The sequence below is a fragment of the Tauraco erythrolophus genome, chromosome 7 (assembly GCF_009769465.1).
Source record: "Tauraco erythrolophus isolate bTauEry1 chromosome 7, bTauEry1.pri, whole genome shotgun sequence".
NCBI classification, from domain to species: Eukaryota; Metazoa; Chordata; class Aves; order Musophagiformes; family Musophagidae; genus Tauraco; species Tauraco erythrolophus.
Genome location: NC_141471.1, coordinates 52,605,013 through 52,629,436, shown reverse-complemented (window position 1 = coordinate 52,629,436; position 24,424 = coordinate 52,605,013). Strand labels below are relative to the sequence as shown.

The window sequence follows — 24,424 nt, the reverse complement described above, 5'->3', positions numbered from 1 at the left end:
AGAAGGGACCTTAAAGATCATCTAGTTCCAACCCCCTGTCATGGGAAGGGACACCTTCCACTAGATCAGGTTGCTCAAAGCCTCATCCAACCTGGCCTTGAACACTTCCAGGGATGGGACATCTACAGCTTCTCTGGGCAACTTTTCCAGTGCTTCACTGTTCTCAGAGTGAAGAATTTCTTCTTTAGATCTAATTGAAATCTACCCTCTTTCAGTTTAAAGCCATTACCCCTTCTTCAAGCTGAACAACCTCAACTCTCTCAGCCTTTCTTCATAAGAGAGGTGTTCCAGCCCTCTGGTCATCTTTGTGGCCCTCCTCTGGACGCCCTCTAGCAGGTCCATGTCCTTCTTGTGTTGGGGGCCCCAGAGCTGGATGCAGTACTCCAGGTGAGGTGTCATGAGAGCAGAGTAGAGGGGCAGAATCACCTCCCTTGACCTTCTGGCCACACTGCTTTTGATGCTGCCCAGGATATGGTTGGCTTTCTGGGCTGCCTGTACACATTACTGGCTCATGACGAAAAACATGATCTCATATAGGAAAAAAACCCTCACACATACATTTGCACATATGTCCAATGTGCCCTATGCATTAATGTATCTATAAATTATCTCTCAGTCTGTAAAGACTGATATTCCTTTTGCAAATGTAAAAGCTAAAACTTACAAAAGAAGCAGTGTTTCACTGGAAGCAAATGAGAAAATTTCATGTTAGGATACCTGAGTAGCTCTTAAACTTACCAATGAGGTTCTGCTGCAGTCATTTTCTTCAGATACCAGCTAATGCATCCAGACACTCAGCACTGGAAGGATGCATTGTTTTTAGAAGCAGGTCATGTTTAATAATGCCTTGCTAGAAATGCACTATGACTGGGTCAGCTCTCATTTGAATATCTAAACCAGTGGCTAAGTTTTTCAGAACAGCCATGGAAAAATTAATCTTAAACTGTTCTGATAATCTGACCTTAAAAATTACCAAAGTGACACACTGCATCACTTTTGTAAATTTAAGTCTTTTATGGAGGAAGCCTAAATGGAAACAGAACACCTCAATATAGGTGAATGGAAATATCTGGAGGCAGAGAGAGACAGAGGAGACAGAGCAGAATTTGATTTCAAGTCTTTATGTCTGTCTTTCCTATAAAAGTAATTTAGTAACTACTCTGTATTTCAGGAAAGTGACGTTTATCCTAAGGAACGCAAATGAGACTTATGTTTGTCACACACACGCAAAGGGAACCTTTATCATCCTCTTGGACAGCACAGCTATGGCTGCAGCACTGTTGGTTGATGTTTTTTGCCTGTTGTTTTAAGACTCAACATAAGATTAACAGCTAGAGAGGGAGAACGAGCCCTATAGCCTGGAGAAATTTGAAAGAAAACTGCAAAAGTTGGTAACAACATGATGTTATGCTGACTGTTTAAAGATAACTGTATCAGGCACTTACACTCAAGTGGGGAAAAAAAAAAGAGAGGATAAAAAGACTCAGCCCTATAAAAGAAAGAAAAAAGAAAGGAAAGAGACACAGAGAGGCTGTCACCTCCAGCTAATCCAGCTATGACCCAACCACTATTTTTTATCGTTCCAGCTGAGAGGAACGTGCCAGTCAAGAATTGTTTTGATTTAAATCTTTCATAAATAAATACATTTAAAATTACATATTTTCCATAGAACTTCAACTTCTGCTGTGGGAGGCTGATAAAAATAATGAGTGCCTTGCCCCTTTCTCCCCAAGCGCATTTGCTATTGTCACCAGAAAGCTGTCGCTGTGCCAGAATTTATGGGAAATGGAGAATTTTAAGCAAGCTGGGCCAGTATTATAGCAGTGAGGGGTTTAGGATGTCACCTTAGAAGGAGAAAGAAAAGTCCCTTAAATGGTACTGATGCCCCTGTAGTCTTTGCGCAATCTCCTCTCCCACCCCTTTCTTCATTTTTAATTAATTGGTTTTGCGTAAAAGCTCTGATTTCGAAAGGGAGACTATTTTTAAAAATTCCTCTATGGCTACTTCCTGCCCCCACAGCTGGCTGCTGCTGGAGAAGTGCTCACCCTCTTCTTTCCTCTGCTCTGCTTCAGTCCAGAGCTGCAAGCAGATCCGAAAAGGGTATTTTCTATACAGGACATCCACACCTTTAAAGTTAAAAATCCTGAGCCTAATTCCCCCAAATCATTAGGCTCGTGAGGATGAGCTGGGGATCCCTTTGGTTGCCCTTCCCTGGCCTTCAGCCTCCTTAGGTGCTTCCTGCCACCTCGAGAATTGCCCTCTTTCTCTGCCCTAATACCTGGCACCCTCCTGCTTTTTTCTCTGATGCTGGGACCCCATTGCCTGCCCCAGCTGACTTCATGGCGAGGACAGAGGTGCAGATCTTCAGCTGGTCATCAGATGAGCTATAGATCAGAGCCTGAACACAGATTTCTTCAGCCACCCTAGATGGCCACTGGAAGTCACTGCTATCTGTTGCCTGACTGATAATTCAAGTTGATGGAAGCACACTTGTCAGATGCATTAACTGGTACACAAATATTCACATAAAATTACCAATACTATTAGCGATCCTCCCATTGCGCTTTCCACTGCTAAATACAGGACTGAACAGATTGTTCAAAAAAGTAATAAAAAGAGGACATAATAATTTTGTGGTCCGCTGTGTATTGTTCTAATTCTTGGCATTGTCATTTTGATGATTCAAAAAGATCAATTTTCCTTTTTTAAGTACATGAAATTGCACTTTACGAATACCGTTCTCTTGACCTGACTAGATAGTCTACGCTCGTTTGAACACTGTGGCAAAGGCACTCTATGCATGAATAACAGACATGTAGGATGAAAACACACAGAGAAAACTAGGCAAAAATTTAGGCAATTTTTCATGAATAATGGCAGCATGGGATTGACTTCAAAGGTTTTCCTCTTTAATAAGAGATTTATTTTTCCGTTGGGTTCTTTTTTTTTTACAGTTTAATCTGCCAGTTCAAAATGTGCAGAGTTGTGGGTAGGTTAAATCAGTAGCATCTTGGGTTGGGGGTACACTGTACAGCAACATCCAACAACATGTGAGAGCTAGAGGAGGAACCCCTCCATTTGGGACAAGGCTACCAGGTCTGGACCTGACACCTTGACTGGTCAGAGCATCCTGTTTCCGAGTCCACCTTGTGTCAGTCTAAACGAAATAGGGTATGGGGAGAAGCTAGGACTTGTATTTTTATGTTCCATAGAACAGGACTTGATATCCAACCGTGACACCTGTCCTGCCAAATTAATAAATTTTAGATTATATGCCACCGAGAGATGTGGGTCTGTTTGAGTGCCTATCCCACCCAGTTTTCCTATAACAATATCCAATGTTTAAATAGCAAAAAAAGTCGCCTTGTATGTAGGCAGGCTACAAAACAGTGCATAAAATTAGAACTAACTTCCTAGTGACATAGTTTTCTTTAGAAATGACATGCTGAGAAAAAACTAAGGCAGTAATAGGCAGGTTTTTCTTCAAGGCTGTTACAGGGAAGAAAAATATCCCTGCTAAAATAAAGTCCTTTCTAACTTCATGGTTTTAAATCACACATATCAGCAAGAGGAAATGCCTGCATTTCTCTTGCAAATCAGCTCTGTAACTCCTTGACAAAGATCTTTCAATGCTGCCAGATCTTTTATTCTGTAGTTCGTGAACAATGGTACTTACTTAAAATGCAAATAGACATTTCCTGTTTTTTGGTGCAAAAGTGATTCTCATTCTTGATGTCTGGGGAACAGAAGTAGATGAAACTCACTGCCCTGTGCTGAAAAATTTGGCCACAAGAGGTTTTTTGCAAGGCACTTTTCACATATTCAGCAGCTTTGCTATAAATGTCTGTCCCTGAAAGGAAATATCCACCTCCGTACTTCTTAAAATATCATCTCAGGTTTTTGATCATCTAAATGTTAATTAAGATGCTGGAACGCCACGATAAATAAACTAACAGCTCTTACCGAAAGAAAAAGTCCCAGTCCTCTAAAAAAACAAACACCATAAATCACATCTAATGTTCCTTGCTCTAAACAAACTGACACTGATATCTGAATACCTGCTTTTCTAGACAATTTTCTGGGCTGCTAGGTCCGTGCCTGTAGATGTTTGCACCGGTTTGCTTTGCTGGAAAGGAAAATAGCTCAAAGAAGGTAAGCATGGACTTGTCTATGGGAGTTGATGCTGAACTGCTGCAGAGATGATGACAGTAACAGAGCTGAACAGGGACAAGGGAACATGAAGAAATTAAACGTGGTGGTGTCCCAAAGAAGAACAAGTAGAGATTAATGGCTGATCTTGGTCTCAGTAATATTAGTGAACATAATGTATTCAGTAACTCTTCTTGAGATGAAGGTGATGAAGTCAGATTTCAACCAAGACCTCCATGTTGACAGGCTCAAGTTATTTGTACCTGTGTTCTTATATGTGTTGAAATGAAAAGCCACCCAGTTTCAGCCTTTTTTTGTGTGTTTTGAGATGCTTTGAAAAAGCAGTTGAATTTTGTAGGGCCACTTACATGTGTCAAGATCTTGATCTTTCAAGGGCCTTGTACTGTTATAGAGGAGTGGGAAAACAGAAAAAACAGTATCTCAGCAAAAACTATGCTATGAAACGAAAAGCAGGGCTCTGAGCTTGCTGAAAATGTAGGAAAAGAGTTACAGAACAAAAGAACCGTCTGCCCTCAGCAAAGGGCTTTAATATCCTCTCTGCTCTGTTAATGGATTTTTAACATTGCCTGTTGCTTACAGAGCTCCATCATCAACGGGCTTGAAATGAGAGGCTGCTATGTGCGAGAAGATTAGGACGATCAATTAGGACTAGAAAAGATTTAGTTAAAAAAAAAAACCACTGATATGTAAATAGCCAGTTGCTCTCTGGCTTTCTGCTGTTCCAAACTTACTGAGGTTTTTAGCTCTTTCCTCCTGTAGTAAAACCGCTCCCTCATCAGTGCAACCTCTCAGCGTTGTTCCTGCTCTTTGTTAGCACAGGCTGACTAGCAGCATCTGCAGTGATGGCCCTCGAACATGAAACTCTGATGTGTGACTTACCACAGCCATGATTCGTTTCCCTCCCTCTTTTGCCCATTTCACAGTAGCTAGTGATGGAGCTGGAAAGTGGGGTAGGAGAAGATAACTACATGTGTCTCCGCCTCAAATCTAGTACATGTTCAGGATCTAGTCACACACAGGCTTCTGCTCCAAAGCCATTTCTTCTCTTGGATCACATGTAGCTGAGGAGGACCTAATCAGAATCTACAGGTGTAAATGACAGCATGATTTACTCAGACTAGAGATAATTCAGGACACCGCAGTAAGTAACTGGGCAGTTATACCAGTTTGGTGGGACCAGTTTTCAGGAAAGTTATTTTTACAGTTAGTCACAATGCGTTACTTCTTTACGGAATTTTACAATCACTTTTCATAACAAAGTGTTTCAGTTTCTTTTCCACAGCAGTTTTGAAAACAAAAAATGAAATGGTAAATATAGAAAAACATTCCAATTAAATCCTTCAACCAAAGTCTAAGTTCTTTTAAATTTCTTTTTTCCAGAAAAAGTTACTTATCTAAGTGAAATCACAGAAGCTGGGCAGAAAAACACTTTCGTTTACTCCTGTCATCTGCTCAAAGAAGCAATCTCAGCCTTCACTGCTCCATCCTGACAGAATTTAGACTTGACATTTAGCAGTGCTGGCCTAGAGCACACCTACAAGTACACTTCCATGTAGCATCAATTATTGTTCAAATGAATAAGAAAAACTTCTGTCAAATGACAGTGCAGAAGTTTCTGCAGCTCAGCAATGCAAAAAGAGTAGTAAGTGCCTGGGAGTCAATCTGGAGAGCAAAAAATAAGGACTCAATCTGGAGAGCAAAAAAATAATATGAACATTAGACTGAAATTTTACTTTATTTCTAAATATTTAAATAATTTAAACCAAAAGTACAAAAAATCTGCATTCTAAGATTTTTGCCTATCAACAGGAATAATTCAGTGCATCAGTCATAAACTGTCCACGGTTAGAAAGTATTTGCATTGTCTGAATTCAGCCTGCATTCAAGTAGGAACAAGCCAAGACAACTCAAGTCCTAGCTTTCCTCATCTACAAATGTGGCTTGTATCAGCATGGCTATGAGGTTTGTTGTCCAAATGCCTTAATTAAAATATTCACCATAATTGTGTTACCGCTATTAGAGATAAGGAAATCCATAGGGATAGCAACTGGCTTGGTAGCTACAGCTGTCTGTCCTGTACAATGATATACCTTATAATAAAAGTCTAGCTGAATCCATCAGATAACCTTGCTTTAGCAAGATGATTTCCAGTGCAACAGAAGCTGTTGCTCGGAAGTCACTGAAGGTGTGATTTGGGAAGGGGAGGGGTGAGAGGGGAGGAAAAAAAGCAGATCAGTGTGTCAGAAAGCACTGGCACGTAGCTGGATCTCACTAACAGAGAGCTGGGTCAATGTACGTATTCAGATTTAGGAGCTGTCATAGGCAAAAAAATAGTGGACATTTTGAACACAAACAGGCAGCAGATAACTCTGTGTATGTGCATGGGTGAATGTCTGAAATTGAACACCTGAACTCTTAGAAAGGACAGAGACTGCTAATTGCGAGCTGCAACCAGTAAGGGCTGCTTAGAAATTTTGGTAACACTATGACTACACAAAAGTGATACATCCCAAATACTCCAATTAATAAAAAGACAGGAGACTGACCCACTAGTTAAGAGGCTGATCATGTGCTGTTCTTATGCACATGCACTATTTAGACTGGAGGAACTGAGAGCTTGGTTTCCATAAAGAAAATCTGTTGCCAAGAGATGGATTCCTGAAAGAAAGAAGCGGTTTTGGAAAGAAGAAAGTGGCCCAGAAAGGTGAAGATCCTGTCCTGGGGAGAGGTCTGGATAAATGAGGGAAGATCCTCGAAATGAGGAAGCCGTGGACATCAATGCCAGGGGGTGCCCAGGGACCTTGGCCAGTGGCGCCTGAGACAAGTAACTGCAAGTAGCATCACAGCAGGAACTGACATGACTTTCTATCTAACCTTTCCAGGCCACCAGTTACATCCCTGCTAGGAAGGAGGGACCTAGGGAATGAAATGCTAGCAGGGAGGGAGGGAGGGAGTGTGAAAAAGAATGAGTAGGGTAAAAGCTGTAAGTCACTGATTCGTCAATAAAACCTGGTATGCATATCCTCTCCACATTGACATCTATGCTGTCTCACCCTTGACAAGAGCTCAGTGTCATTTTGATTTCTTGGTTAAGAAAAAACCTAAATTTCCAGATGGGGCATTTTGAAAGAGCATCTGTTAGAGGTGCATCCAAACCCCACCAATGTCTTAAGTGTTGAATTTTCTGTTGATCTTCAGAAAAATCATCTCCATTTTAGCTAACAAAGAGTTTGTTACCTTTGGAGAATACCACTAAGCAGTTCAGTCTGCCAGAGCATGTCACCAGCTTGTTATGGAAAACAACTGCTCATCAGAGACTATTGCTCATCTGCTGCTCTCCAAAAGGAAACCATCCTGTGTCCTCCCTTCTGGTGACATTTGAGACCTATCATACTCAGTGGCTGTTTATCCCATTGTTCTGGTATTGGCTGGGATAAAGTTAATTTTCTTCTTAGTAACTGCTAAGGGGTTATGCTTTGGATTTGTGCTGGAAACAGTGTTGGTAATACAGGGATCTTCCAGCTGTTACTGAGTGGTGCTAACACAGAGTCAAGGCCTTTTCTGCCAGCGAGATGGCTGGGGGTGCACAAGAAGTTGGAAGAGGACTGCTGACTCCAACTGACCAAAGGCATATTCCATGCCATATGACATCATGCTCAGCAATAAAACGAGAGGGGAGGTTGGCAGGGGGGCTGCTGCTCAGGGACTGGCTGGGCATCAGTCAGCCTGTGATAAGCAATTGTTTTCTTTTGCATCATTTGTCTTTCCTGAGTTTTATTTATCTCTCTTTTTTATTTTCCTCTTCATTACAAATTATTATTACTATTATTATTAGACTTAAATTATTAAACTGTCTTTATCTCAACCCACAAGTTTTCTCACTTTTACTCTTCAGATTCTCTCCCCCATTGCACTGGGAGGGAGTGAGAGAGCGGCTGTGTGGTGCTTAGTTGCTGACTGAGGTTAAACAACAACACCCATCCGATTATGAACGGAAGATGGGCTTCCATGCTTCACTGTGTTGAGGGACTAGATCTAACAAAACAGACTAAGCACCTTGGTGTAACCTCTCCATATTTGCTAGATGTAAAAAATACTGCAAGATAGACAACATCTCACCTTGCAGCTGTAAACAGATGTGCAGATGAAACCCTGATGATGCCAATATGCTGTGCCTGAGCTTACAGAGGAAGGTAAAGTGGGGGAACAAAATGCCCATTTCAAGCCCATTGATGATGGAGTTCTATAAGCAACAGTAACATTAAAAATTCATCTCCATGCTTCACAAAAAAAAAAAGACCTGAGGCAGCAGAAAGTTCGTCTGGAGCGTTTCATGTGCCACAGATCTTGGGATGTGAAAGAATGCTACACTTCTGAGAGGTGCAGCTAGAAAAACAGGCAGTATTAGCACTGCAAATACAAGCTCCCTTATCAATACAACCAGTCCTCATTTGGAGGGATCTTCCTGTTCATCAAATCTATAGCTTTCTTTTGTGATTGCCAAGGAAGCCAATCAAGGACAAACTGACTATGGTGTTGTAGCTCACACTGGCTCAGAGATTACACCAGTCGTATGCCATTTCCTCTCTTGGCTGGGAAAGTGGAGTTGTTGTAGGGAGTGAGGGGAAGACATATCCACCTCTTTTTTTTTTTTTTTTTTTTCTCCTTTCTTCCTTGCTTCCAATCCTTCTATTAAGCAGGAAATAACCAAGAGGTCAAAACGAAATATTTCAAGATTTTCAAGACCACTGCCTGCATGTTATATAAGAAACTACAATGTAATCACAGTTTTCAACTGCAGAGTGTGTTTTCAGAATTAGAAGTCAGGGAGGGAATCATGAATGTCCAGCATCTTCCAGCATGTAAGATAAACTTATGTTGAAGAGGAAAAAGCTATAGATTGTGTATACTTGGAAAACTAAAATGTAGGCAGTTTAGGAAGATAATCGCTGCACTTGCATTTGCTTGCATTCATATTATCATGGCAGAAAGAGCATACAATGCTCCATGTGAGCCACGAGGATCATTGCTCTCTGAGACATCCTTCTGTGTTAAGGACAGGAACAAGCAACTGTGGGCAGGCATTTTACTCTACATGATGGCAATGCTCTATTTCTTGCAAAAGCATTTCTGCTAATCGCCTCATTCTATGGCTTCTGCAACTCATAGTAAGGTGAAGCTCCTAATAATTTCCCTTCTAGATGATGCTTTCGTCAGCTATGTGGCAATGTAATTGTCCACATAACAGTGATACTCTGATAGACAAAGATTCTAAGTAGAAAAATAATGGTTTTCTTAGAAGGTCAGCTTCAAAGAAGATGCATTTAATTTGCTTATCTGAAAACACTCTATGTCCCATATGAGTTCTGGAAAAGCACACAGCAAGATAAAAAAAAAATAAATCTCGTATTCTGCTTCATCACTAGGTCTTTCACAAATCTTAAGCTTACCATTACGTTCTTCACTAGGACTGATCTCAGGAGCAAAGGCCACTACTGAATAGGGTGTTTGATGTTTTTCAGTGTCATCTTGGCTAACATCACGTTAAAATTCTGATTGTAGAAATTTTTATTGTTTTCCATCTAGTTAGGCAGCAAACATCGGTCAACATCTTTAAAGTCTTTTTTCACTGAAGATTAACTGCAATTTCATATTAATAGCAATTTCCTCAAAATTACAGTGAGCTTGAAAATTATCTAGTAACAAATGTGAAACATGCTTGATGCTGTTCAAGGACAAATTAGAATTTAAAATATATTTCCACCCTCTTTTCTCGGCTAAGCAGTTCCTGATTATCCAATTTACTGATAACATTCTTGCCTCATCTCAGAGGAGGAAGCCCTCCCAGAGGATAAACATACTAAATATTTGCTTTTCAATATTTGCTTTAAAGTATGTTTAACTCTTTATTACCAAAGAAAAACATTAATTTAACAGAGGCATAATGTGTGGCCCTCTGTAGCTACTTTACAGATGCGGGGCTGTATGAATTGAATACTTTTTGTCATACTTATTAAAAACAGGAGACATACTGATGGAACACATCTGTACTACACATTCTGTATGTATTTCTACCTCTTTTCATCTGTTCATCCCTACTTCGTGTATTTTAGTAGACAAACTCTCCACTTTCTGGAAATTTAGCAGAGTTCAGATGACATCATCTGTACCTGACTAGTCTATAACTAACAGTTAACTGCATACTGTACACTTTGATTAATGTAGAATAACTTCATATTTCCAGAAGGCTTTTATTTAGCTCTTCTTACAGGGTTTCTCTCAAAATTGGGAAGGTCTATGCTTATGGAGAGTTATTAACTCAATAAAGAAAGCATAAGAGAATCCAGGTTCAATTTCAAGCTAATAGATACATTAGAATTATTATTTTGCATCATTTTTTTTCTGATGTGTGTTAAAAATATACAACGTGTTTGTTTCCCCTAAACCCTAGCACAGCAGGCCAGAGAGGACTGAAGTAAATCTCGCTCATATAGACTCTCAAAATTGCTAGAAGATTTAGATGCCCAAAGCCATTCAGCATAAATTGGAGCAAGTACCTAAGTCTTCTAAATCAAGAAGTGGATTTACTGGAGAAAGGAGGAGGGAGAGACAGGGACTTTAGGCCATTTAGTAACATATGGGATGGCACCTGGTACCAGTCACTGACAAGGTAACACAACTGTCCCTTTCCCTCACAATCAAAACCAAAGGTGGCCGGATTCAGCTGGTTTTGAAAACCTCTTTCCATAGGGAAACTCTTTGCCCTCTTGTGTTAATAATAAACAACATTCACCCACATACACACTGTTATATTGTAATAGTCTATCATATGGAAAATGGATCCAAGAAGGCTCAGCTGTGACTGCACAAGTCCATTGGAGAGGTGGATATAAAGCCTTCCTCACAAGCTGCTCCAGAGGCATCTCCCCACTGGCAGCTCTTTACCCTTCTCCACAGGGAATAGCTCCCATGCTGATGCAGTGGCAACACAAATCACTTCCCCCAAGGTCATCTGGGCCGAGAGATACCAGAGAGACCGGGAGGAGTGGAGGGCTGGGTGAACACTGAATGAATAACATTATTTTTCCCTTTAACCTGCAAATATAGCTTAAGTAAACAAAATTGATTTTTTTTTTTTTTTTTTAAAGAGGTCTGGAGAAGTCCTCTGAACTACCATAGCCTTGGAAATACAGCTTCAGTTATAGTCACGCTTCCCAGGAGTAGTTCTATTTTGTCTAGCTGCCAAGCAGTGGCGGCCAACCTGTGACTGTTTATCACATCCCTGTCTACCTGGATAACGCTGAATAAAGTCAGGCTTGGATCAACCCAAAATGTCTACTTAACAGAGCGAGGCAGCAAGCTTAAAAATAGTCAAGAATATTCTCTATAAGGGAGCTGATCATACTGGAGGCAGAGAGCACTGTGTCATAGTTCCTGTGAAATTTCATTATGTTTAATAAATATCCACATAAATTGCAGTTATATAAACACTTCCTCAAACTACAGAGATTTTCCATTGCTTACCGGTCGCAGTTACTGATAGTCTAAGAGAAGAGGTTCAGATGTAGCAACTAACAAAAATGGGGGACCACAGCTCCAATCCAGATCTCTCCTTCATTCCTGCATTTGAAAAGCTAGGCCAATTTATCGACTTTGAGCCTCGCTGCACGAAGGGTGCTGCATTACAGCTTTGGGGTTTAAAGCAGTCAAAAGTTCTAGTAGCCACAGCAGCACAGTGAAATAAAGAAACATAGGCTGCTTTTAAAAGATGTGGCCAGAAAGAATTATTCATGGCACTTTGTTGGCTGTTTGAAACTCCAGGATGACTGGCTAAACCAGAACAGACGGTGGTGGGAGTGAGTCAATACTGAAGGGATAGCACAATTTCACTGCTTAAGCACTGTTGATTAGTAGACTGGAAGCAAACTGTGCTAGGGGTTATTACTGGTTTCATCTTTTTGCTTGCTTGTTTGTTTTCTACAGGTTTCTCTGACTGGAACCCAGTCAGTTCCCTGAGAAGGCAGGTACTGAGTTATTTACCCTCAGATCTGCAAAGGTCTGGAAAATCTGCAAACCAGAAACTCGATTGCTCTGAGACCAACTATAAATGCATATATCTCAGGTACCTAAGATAGTGATGGCATGACCCGGAAGAATCTGGTTTTGATTGATATTGAACATTGCAGATCACAATTTTGTGGTTTTTTTTTTTTTTCCTGAAAGTCTGTGCTCCTCTAGGATGTCTTTCCAGGCAAAGATGCCTCAACATGTATGTCAACAAAACAGGTGGTTGGTCAAAATTCTGTGTCAGTTAAGGTTAAGCATGGAATGAAACTGCTAAGTACACCTTTAAACCACAAAGAAACATACAATGATGTTATAAATGAGCAGCTATTTCCTTAAAACATAGCTTTAAAGGAATGACTTTAAAGTCAGCTATTTTTAGAAGCAAAGTGGCATACTTTTTTGCTACACTACTTAAATTTGACTTAGATGGAAATACATTAATTGCATGTAATATGCTTGGAATGTGTGGAAAATAACATTTTTTCCATGTGAGTCAGCACAGGAAATGAACTGCAAATGAGTAAAATGTTGAGAAGTCTACAGATGGAGGTTTTTTTTAAAATACACAATGTTTTTCAAGAGTAGAGTACTGACATCATGTTTTCTTCAAGACTATCACAGAGATGACTGATGACACACCAGAGACTGAAGAAGAGCAAGAACTTGCTTCTGATCAGCATAGTTTAAGACTGTAATCTGATGGAACATTAATTTAATAGTTTCTGTCTTTGCTGGTGGCAGGCAGTTTTGCCTCCCCTTATTGCATATTGCCAAAGCTTATCACATTCTTGCTAAACACAGAAAATAGTAGATAACACGAAGCAAACTCGGAAGTGTTCTGACTTGATTTTCTTTCCACAGTAATGTAAAATAAACAAACCAGTGTCTTTTAAATAATGGTCTAATGATACACTCCACAAGACACTTTGATTTTCAAAATTTTCCCTTGCTGGAGTTAGATATTAAAATAGTAATAAATACTACTAGTAAGAACACCAAATGAACAAGTTTCTAAGAGTCATACTGTGAGAGGATGTTCATGGGTGGATATATTTAGGAAAATACGTAACCCACCATGGAGCTGAATCCTCAGTCCTAAACTAACCAATGCTTGGAGCTCACAGCAGCAGAAAACTGAGCAGCAGAAAGGAATACAGAGTCTGCTTCAACATACTATTGATTTGCTCTGAAATTATGTGAATTATTACTGTTGACTTCAATATTAGAACTGACGATTGCACTTGAGTATTTGATGCTGTTAGAAGGCCCCATTAAAGTAAACTGGATCCTCCATGCACTCCTCAGAGCTCCCTTGAATCTGAAAATTTCTCCCTTATTTCATTGGGCAGAAAATTGCTGCTTCTGTAAAAAATTTTCCTTTTATTTACTGAGGTGGAACTTTAGCCCCAGTCTGGTATAGTTAGTAGGAACATTTCAACTCGTCTTTCATGTGAGGTATGAAATGCACTATTAATACTGTTTTTAATTTTTTGAAATCAAACCAATAAACAGAGTTTCTTTTGAATATGTTGCATTGCACTCTGGGATACATGAAAAGCATCTGAATGAGTAAGTTTACATTATACTGATCTTAGTAAACCTCTCCCTCTGAATGCTGAAACCAATTACGTGTATTTGGCCTTTATCTTATGACTGTACTTCTGTCAAATGAACAAACAGGCACACGTGTTGCATCCCAAAGGCAACATTTGTCTCAGAGTGCCTAACAATCAGAGAGAGACGATGCACACGTTTTTTTTTTTTGTAGAAAGATAATGTTTCACGTTCCTTTGCTTTAATTTTCTTGTGAAAAGAGCAGCGAAGGGAGCCTGCTGCCTTTGCTTCCAGTGTCCTGCTCGCTCTGAAGCTACGAACAGATTCTGCCACGCAAGTGAGACTGAAGCGCGTACTGCATGCTCATGCTATGCACAGTTCATCATGCTGCCCTGTACCAAACACAGCTGCTTAGTTCATGGACCAGAGAGCCATTTAAGGTGAACCTGGAATCATTCTTGGTGGCAAAATTGAAACCATCTAAAGTCAAGTCGGGATTTTCCTGGACTCTTTCCCCAGCCTTCAAAACATGTATCTGTCTTTGCCTTTATTCTCATCAATAAGGAATTTAAAGCCATAGACTCATTACTCTCAAATGTCACTGCCCATGAAAAACGCAAATAGAGAGAACAAATAGGCTCCATGTTGCAAGTGTAAACTCAGAGACCCTGCATAGAAGTGAAATTTTTTCAGTCTGCCTTTGGGAGCAGGCTTGACACGATTTCCTGAAAAGCTGCCTGTTTTGCTTCACTATCCCCATAACCAACAGTTGCACACTTATATGGATTAATCAAGTTGCAAAGAGTTAGATCCAGATCTCCCTTGCTGCTTAAAATACAATACAGTGAAGCCAGGCATGACTCCAGTAAGGATCAAAGAGAGAGGATTACAGGAACAGAGTAGACATTTGTCTATGAGAATCGGGGTATCTAGACTCCAAGGCATTATAAGTTAAAACTCTTAACACCTTTTCTGCCCTAACTCCAAGCAAAGATGTGCTGGAGGAAGTCAGAGCGATTCACCTGACAGCCTGCCGCCAGACAAAACAGGTCACATTAGCTTCTTTAGCAATTATGAAAGGCTTCTTTCACTAACGAAGTGGCTAAGACACAGAACAGAAAAGCGAAGCCCTCAGAAGATAGCAAAGCACAGAAAAAGTTCAGAAGGCAGGTGGGGTTAAAGCCGATGTTTTGAAGATTATAGCTGTGCTTCAGGACTTTCCTATCCCAGGCGGGACACAGATTGCCCAGCAAAGGAGAAGGGCACGGGTGTTTATGAACTGGAGTTACTCCCTGCAAAGTTTGCTGCCAGTAATAATTCATCTTGAGCAGCAGTGTTTTGAAAGAGTATTGCTGAGTCGTGCAGGTTTGTGATGATGCTAATCTCCATGTAACTTCATGAGAAGCTGCCAGAAACGCGAAGGTCTTATATTTGCAGTGTATGTTTGTGAAACCAAGTTTTGATAGAACATTCATCCACGTTACAAATGGAGACAAGTTCTGGGCCTGCTTCCATACAAGAAGTTATTTCAACTAACTGCCTATCTTCCAGGCTTACTGTCAATCCCTGACCCACGAACTTCCCTGACATTGATGCTTTACTCCTTCTCCCTTTGACTTGTTCTACCACTTAAAGTAGAAAAAAACGTTAAAAGACTGGAAAATAACACTAAAATTCCCAGATCAAAACTCTTTTGTTTCCCTTGGTTCAGTAAAGCTGTGGTGCAGAGAGGATGAAATCAGGCCTCAAGTGTTTTATTCTTTAATTTATGGAAGCAGGATTGTCTTGCATCAGATTTAAGGTCCTGCAGACAACTGCTTTTTCCAAAGAACACGAGTTTCCCCATACAAACAGGGGACACTGGGCACCCTCCTGTGAAAAGGGAGGTACCATCCTCTGAAAAAGGTTTTGCAATCCTATCAGCATCTTTAAAGAACTTACCTTACTGTTATTAAAAGGCGATGACTTCCACACCGAGACATGAGTTTCTTACAGTAAGCTAGACAAATTACAGACAGTAGTTTGTACTCAAAGATTGCACTACTTTTACATGAACTGAAGCAGCATTTTACTCCTTGTCCTGCTTAAAAACCTGGAAGTTGTGTCACTCGCTTTCACACTGGTACACTGCTACTGAATTTATTCCTGATCTACTATGCTGAGACAACTAGATGATAAGTAGCAAGAAGATGAAATCATGTGCATAACAAGCTAGTCGCAACAACATGAATTTCTAGGACCAGACTTACGAATAGCAACTCCTGCAGCTTCCCACAGTAGTGGCCACGCATATTCTACACCACCTGCCACCACTTCTTTCCTGACCTCTCCTTGCACAGTGCCTTAGGTAATCTGCAGCATGAAGGCAGGTTTTTCAGGCCTTCCACACAGCACCAGAAATGACCTTACAAGCAGGGCTCAGTATGGAGTTTCTCTTTGCACACCAAAGAGGATAATAAATTATTAGCTCTGTCCTCTATGTCTGCCTGTCAGTCAGTCCCTGGCAGTAACTTCCATACCCATGGACAGTTTCAGAGAGAAGATAGGGTGATCTTTCAAAGGTATAAAGTTCGTGTGAGGTTTTGTGAGTAGCAGGGATCAGGTAGAAGAATCCCAAGAAAGTCTGCAGTGGGAATTCAGCTGTTATTTGTTCTGTTGACCCGGTCTTCCGAAACAGGTGTCCTAGACAGCCAACACACACACAAGCAGCTCGGAGTCTACCACTCAGCAGATGCTACTCTTGCCCAGTTATCACTTGGGAGAGATGCAAGGCAGCTGGAGGAGGTAGGCACGATTGCCACAGTGAATAGGAACTAGGGACACTGCAGGGTGTGGGGGCAGACACGAAGAGCAAGAGATTTAGAATTACTGCTGTGGAAGACAGTAAGGATAGTGGATACAAATTTCTACTGAAAAGACAGATTTCTACTGTTTCTAATGCAACATACAACAGAGTTTGTGCTTGGTGCTCAGTATAACCTGAACAAGAGAGGAATTTGACTCTAGCTGAGCCTGCCACCTGTGATTTGTGGTAACAGTATGTGTCTGCAAGGCAAGAGATCTGTCAACAAATACAGAACTTGCATTAGCCTGTGGCAGATGTGACTTAAGTCCAGATCCTTTTTGTATTAATATTCTCAAGTAGACATCTGGGTTCACGTAAGTTATAGAAAGGTCATCCTGCAAGTTCTAGCATAGACATCCACGCAGATTTAAAAATTGTATCTTACCAACAATCATGTGGTTGCAGACATCGCAGAAGGTGGGTTTTTTGAAGATGTGCTCCTGGAAGATGTGAGCCTTGTTGTTTTCTGGCAGCTGCTGAGCTCTGGTGGGGGAAGATGCCTGGCTCTCTGAGCTGGGGAGCTGCCCAGTGCTCGTGCTCACCTCAGGCATCAAGTCCACTTGCAGTTTCACATCGCTATTAGTCCTCTGGAAGAAATTGTCTGCACTTTTGCTCCGCAAGCTCTTGGTCTTGAAGGAGAGTGATCGTTTCAGTTTCTGCAGCTGCAACAAATAAGCCAGTTACGATTACTGCCTTTTCCTCCTGAACAGCAAGACAAGGCTCCTGGTTTTGAGGTGTGCTGTTGACAAGTGAACCTGGGAGCCACTATCAGACCTTGAACCACCTGAACAGCAAAATCGACTTCAGAGTTAAAACCAGCAATTTCAGAGCAAAGAAAACAGATCCCAATCAGAAAATAAACTACTCTACGTATACTTTCTGATAGACAATAAACTTGATAGCCCTAACGAACGCTGCTATTGGTCTTTTCTTTAAGTTATGACGGCAAAGAAGTACTGCAGAGAGTTGTATGCACTGGAGAAAATATGCTTTGCATTCAGGCATGAGAGAACTTAGAGTATTGTTCATCCTCACATGGTCCTTAAGCAGCCTGTAAAGCCAGTTCAGGAACAGCTGTTAAATGGCAGTACAAGAGGGGTAAAATCAGTAAGTATATTTGTTACACTTAAATTTCTTGAATTTGACAGAAACAGAGATTATATGCAGTTTTGACTGAGAAATTCTTGTTCTTTTATTTTTTCAAGGAAAGAAGGCTAAAGAGCAGTAACAATATAATTAACTAGCCAATTGTTAGTTAATACATTAATACTAGTTAACACACGTTCACATATATTTGTGTATTGTGTATAGATTGTCAGACTATTAAACACCACAATAAGGCATTGTTAACCTAAATTCGTTAACTCAAATGCTTTACCTGTAAACTGTCTTGTACCTTATCAAAGCTCCTCTCATTCTTCCCCCCTTTAAATTTTATAGAAGGCTGAGAAGGGTGCTAGGTGAGGCACAGAAGCTATGAGGATATCAGCTACAAATATTTGTGGGTTTACCAACTCTGACAGCCCACAGGTAGAGTCTGGATAAATGGAAAGCCATCTCTGCATCCACTTCATATTTGCTATCTCTGAAGTGTAATAACTTCCTCTCACCTTTCACTCAGCATTATTCCAACCACTGCAAAATCATTTCAATCACTGCTGCAATTCTCTGGACGAACATGATGTAACAACTGAAATTTTCCATGCCACTCAGGCTGTCTGTGGTAACCAGCAGGAATGGTTTATATTAGAAACTGTTTATGTTAGAAGTAATGATGATCGGAAATCGTAATTCACACTAATAGAAAGGGAAAGAGTTCACATACTTTCCCAAAAAAGCATGGCACTGGTCTGTCATACTGAGTGGCCTCAGAGCACTTGCTCTCCCCAGCTTCTATACCTGATCCATCCATTTTCTTTATGACACAGCGAAAGCATGCTGTCAGAGAGAAGCCTCGAGGCATCCTGGGGGGAAGCCTCTCTTCCTTCAGACACCAACAGCTTGCTCTTGCAGAAGAGAGACAAGCCAGTTCTCTTCCCCACATTTCACAACAAACTCCCCAACTCCAATTAACAGACAAAGAGCTGCCATTGCCTCCAGTTAATAGTGTTTGGGTTTGCTACATGGAAGCAAACTGCATTCTATGCCCTGAGCTGTTTCTCCACAGTGATTTTGGGAGTGGGAAGGGATCAGAGCCAGGGGCCCATCTCGCATGCACCACTCTTACCTGCGACTCTCTCTGGGTTCATAGGAAGAGCCCTGGATCCAAATGAAGGAAATACTCACCTGTTTGGAAGAAACTCTTCGTCTCTGGGGGAATGTGTAAATAAGAGCAATTAAGTCATTAAACACCAACTATGGGGTAAGAGTACCTTCTGGTTTCCGAAGCTCTTCCAGCTGAATCCTAAGTCATGGACTAGCTGAGCCCCAAACTCACTGTACAACACCACCAATATAATGTGAGCTCTTCCCTCTTCTGCTTTGCTGTTAAGTTGCTGGCTCCTGAAATCGCTGAGGTTACTCAGTACTGAAATTACTTCATCTCCCCAGTGACAGCCAGGAACTCAGCAATAATTCACCCCCTTGCTCCTGAAATGCTTCTCACTGAAGTCAGACCTAATTAGTGTAGCAAAACACAGAGAATTACAACACCACAAGGTGACTGAAATGGCATTCATTATTGATCTGCCATCCATTTCTACAGTGCCACATGAAGTCAATTAAATTTCAAAACACTGCTTCTACCACAGCAAGAAGACTAAGTTGAGCAATGTGCTATTTGTTTAATCATGAAACAACTGTGCTGCAAGTTTGGACAATGCACGCAGTACATTTTAAGGAGCTCTGCATTTGCTATCCTTATCCCTTTCTCCTGCACACACTCATTTGTCAGTCAAGGGATGTACCAGCAGCCTTTCCTCTCCCAGGCAGAAATGTCAACAGTTTTACAAGGAAGAGTGGTTCAGCATTCAGGCTGTGCATGTCCCAGCATATGCATACACACTAAGGTGAGCATGCAGCTGGTGCATACTCTGTGCATCTCCAAACTCAACATTCAGAGTAGGACACATATTCAAGAATGAGTGGATCAAGTTACAATTACAAATTTGGCTGGTGTCTCTGCACAAGATAATAGCCCTCTCTGAGATTCCCTGAGCACTATTAATGTGGTTAAATAATTTCCAGACAAGGTGGGCATACTTGTTGTTAACCAAATATGGATTTCACACTCATTTGCATTCAGGCTGGAAGACACCTACACGTTTGGCTTACATTGCATACCTAAACCACCAATGAAAGTCTGCAGCTATAATATCCCACATATTATATGTTATATAATCATATGTTTACAGAAGTGACTATGCAAAAATGCAGAACATAGGCAATGTTTAGCATTTTGCACAGCTACTCACACAGCTAATTTACTTAGTACTGTTAAAAAGTACCGCTCAGATCAGAGTGGTTTACGCCCTTCTTGCATAAGTGAGAGTATGCAGGGCAATAGAAGATTGGCATCAGGTTTTAAATTTGATCTGACTTTACTTTCTCATACCAAGCCTACAACAGAATTTGAAATAGAGTACTGATATGTGACTGTTTACTCAGGAAAAGTTGGCCCAAGCAAGGGCAGATTGTTGTACAAATAGTATAAACTGTAAAACCATAAAAGCCTAAGAGATTTTTATGCTGTGTCAAGCAAGCATCACTTCCCTTGCTTACTTACCACTATCTCCTCATTTTGAAGTTTGCTATGACCCAGCCCTGTTCTTTTATTGGAAGATTTCAAAAGTAATTAAATACAGGCATGTAATATATGCTTGATTTTGATCTGCCTTAAACTGATTTAATGCACTTGTGATGCCACTGGTTCCTAACAGAGCTGCTATGGCATTCACCTGAGGCAGGAATCAGCTCTATCAATAAAGAGGACAGTATGCAAATTTTGCTATTCATAATTTCTTTCTGCAGAGTTAAAGAGTCCACAGCTAAATCTTGAGAAAAAACACTACTGAACTTTGGAAAAACCTGAGACTAGGGTTGTTCTCCTCTCAATACTTACTTCAACACTTCAGTGAAAAATCGTGTGTTGGGACTGAATAAAACCCCTAAATCAACTACAAGAAGACTCTAAGAAATATATTTGAGATAAATCTAAGCCTTTCGCATTTTCTCCACTGCAAAAAAGGGTACAAATTGGCTTTCATTTAAATAAAAATAAAAATTAAATTCCCACAAGCAAAAGAGTTTTTCTAGATTCATGATAGCATCATAAGACTTCACAACATTGACACTTGAGGAACATGAGCTCTTGACATCAAATCTGGGATGTTCCTATGGTTTGAAATTAGAGTTGGGAAAAAAAAAATTGTCTCTAGTTAAAAGCACTTTATCAGTCACACAGACTCTCAGTGAACGCACATACTAACACTGCAGGCAAGATAGAGATAAGTGCAATAGCTAAACCTCAGAGTTTGATTAATGTTTTTTCTCAGTATCATCCAGCACGATCTCTATCTTCCTCAGTTACTGAATGCTCAGGCTTCAAGGGATCAGGAAGCTCTGACGAACCACAGCTTATCAGCACCTCCTCTGTTCCTAATTCCCTTATACTACAACTCCTTAGGTGCTATGACCAGAAAACAGGACGCAGCAAAAGGACAGCTATTGAAATTCATTCCATGCATTAACTAGGTGCCACTGCTTTGGATGTGAATGGGGATTACACCTGACCTCACTAAGACTATATTTGACTTCAGCATTGGAAGCATATAACTCTTTTCTATGATTTTGGTTTAAGAACTTGCTATGGAAATTGGGAAGATATCAGCGATTTCAGCTGTTTTATAATCCCTAGGCTTTGCAATTACAAAAGATAATCACCCACCCTGCAAACAGTAATGTATTCAGGCTCCTAACTGCTCCCTGGTATCTAGAAACTCTTTCTTCCTTGCCTCTCCAGCTTGTCTACATTAACAATCAGCATGGCTTAGTAGAAGCAGATCTGGAGAATGAAACAGGGGCTGTTGAGGAACCAGCATACACACCACATGCATTTCAGGGCACAGAGTACCCTGAACTAGACCAGCCCGTTAGTCCTGGCATGCACTAGGTGCACACCTGGAGCACAAGCAATCCCCCATGGGACACAGCCTGTGCTCTGAGCACCACAACGAGGACTGAAGTGAGATGAGCAGCAATAGCTAGGAAATTTTCTTTGAAACCACACTCTCAAATCAAACTAAAATGCTAAGATAGGCGGCCCCTATGCCATCACCATTTCTCTAGCACAACGTCTTCATCACACCTTCTCACCATTCAAAGCTCAGGGAAAGCCTCATTCCTTCCACATCCTACACACAAATGCTTCATTCCCCTTCCTGAAGCTCCCTCCTTAGTGATCTCAGTGTGAATGGTGGTTATGAGGATAAACTCTATGTTACGTTATACTATGTTACAATATCATATCAGTTTGCTTGGGCCATCAGCTTTGGCATTCAGAGCAACCCTCATGGAGTCTGCCCACATCAGCTTATTTCCCAGCATGCTTGGTCTTGTTCCCTTCTCAGCCACTGCTAACCATCCTTGCCAGCAGCAGAGGGTCCAGTGCAGTGTGGGGCCAATAGGGAGATTATTTTTGTCCATTTCCACTATTAACTATCTTCCAGGAGAAATGAACAAATGAACCAGGCTTATCAGCTGCACTTTACTGACAGATCATATAACCAAGTCCTCATTTTCAGACATTAGATGTCTGCTGCACTGTTACCGTACTAGCAATAAAAAACCCCCAGTTATTGCTTGCTCTTCTCTATCCTTTTCTTTACACTAGTGTTAACAATATCATTAGATACAGGGTATTAACACAGTTGGAATGAGCCATCAAGCCTGTTTGATTCCTGGAATTCTTAGAAAATGTAGCTATTCCGTTTAGCTATGCAGACTGAAAATGCTCTGTCAGCAGCTTTCACTCTGCTGTGAGATAAACATCTACTTTTAGCAAGGAAACATTTCTTCTCCCTTTCAGCTTCCTAGAGCAAGTTTCCAAATTATTTTACTGTCACATTGTTATAAAAGAAGGACTTAAACACATAAGGCCTAGATGATGCTGTGTAGATCCACTAAAGAGGATGTAAGATACATGGAATATTACCAAAAGGGACTTGGACCAAAAGCCTTTCAAAGAAGGGAAAGAACAAAAGTCTTGATGGATAGCATCTATTCTACTGAGTACAGTCCATTTTCTGAGTCAAAGAGCATTCAATTTGTATTAGCAACCCTCAGAACATACTTCAGATGTTAACTGGATTTGCTGAAGGACTGGATGCTACCAGGGTGTAAGCAAGCTAGCCTGGCAGCATTGCTGGGCTTCAGCTAGCTGTGCTGATTAAGAGCAAACAAAGGAACCAGCTCAAACAGAAGTAGTTACTTTCTGTGAGCATGAAGGCTGAGGATTTTCTTCTTAAAATCGAGGGGTACAAAAGTAAGTGATTTTGAGTGCAGACAAGGGTGGGTTTTTTTCTGCATTCAATTTAGAAATGCACTGCCTTGGCATTTTAATGAGCAAAAATAAGATTATAACATGCCCAAAGCAAGTATGCAATTTCATAAATAATATGCATGTTTGCTTGCTGATGAGGGAAGTACCATGTCTTATAGCATTAACAAGATAAAAGGATATTTCAAATACTTAAGAGATTGGTATTGTTTACTGGCAAAGCATCTGTGATAAAATTTGTGAGCAAAGCAGGCTCCTTTTCTACCTTCTTCTTTCTAAATAATAAATAGTACAAATACTCTCCTAGTAAAAATTGAATTAGTTAAACTGACTTCAATTTTAGCTGATTATACAGTTTGAGAATCTGGCTGTATTGTGTGTCTGTCCTACTCAGCTTTCTTGGAAGCTATATCCTTTTAACCCACTACAGACAAAAGAGAGAGAGTTCATTATGGCAGAAGCTGCTATGTATTATATTTGTGTATTTTTCCAAGCAGATTGCACAGCTGACATTAGAACAAATATGTTTGTTGTTGTTACACAAAAATAAATAAATCAAACTTCTAGAATACTGTATTGGACTAGTCAAATTTTGGACTAGACAAACATTCCATAATACTTAAAAATAACATTATTAATGATTAATTTGGTGCTTCTAACTGCTCTGTTTGGCTCTTGCTGCTCTGATCATTGTCCTCAGATTCTTCTCCCTGCCCTGTACTGTTTTCGAAATCCACTCACTGATCTTCAAATCTATTTAGGATAGAAACCTTTTCAGACAGACCTCTTTCTGTGATTGTGTTTCACACGTAGAGTCCTAACTACAATGAAAAGCTCTGATTGGCACGCCAGCAAAAATCCCTGAAAGAGCCTCAGGGTTTGAAACCATGAGATCTGAAGGGATGCTCCGTTGTCACTGTTCCCACAAATGTCACTGAATCACATGTTCTCAGCCCTCTCCTGATGTACTACATCCTTGGAAGCTGTGCGTTTGCATCTCTAATTGGCAGATCTCAAAATTATCAGGAGGTACAGTCTGCACGTGTAGCCAAATGATGTGTTTGCTTAGCAGACCTGTTCATTCTGTATGATGCTCTGGTTTGGTTTAAACCAACCTGAAAAATTCATCTAGTTCTCAACAATTGCTCCTGCAGTTGGTTTGAAATTATCCTACAGTTTTGGATACATCTTCTTCCAATATTGCAAGGAACCGGGATTAGCAAACACGTGACATAAAAGTGAAATAAAGTGTTCAAAGTTTTAAGGCCTGAAAATATGAAAAAGTCTCCCTT

General features: G+C 40.6%; 1 protein-coding gene across 2 annotated transcripts in view; it reads right to left on the bottom strand.

Moving 5' to 3' along the window:
- The window catches only part of STAC (SH3 and cysteine rich domain), a 74,197-nt gene that overhangs the window by 32,251 nt on the left and 17,522 nt on the right, over positions 1-24,424 (bottom strand). For both annotated transcript variants that reach the window (XM_009981422.1, XM_009981423.1), the window contains exon 2: positions 17,022-17,298. In XM_009981422.1, coding sequence (XP_009979724.1) covers positions 17,022-17,298 — 277 coding nt within the window. The remainder of the gene's footprint in view (positions 1-17,021; positions 17,299-24,424) is intronic.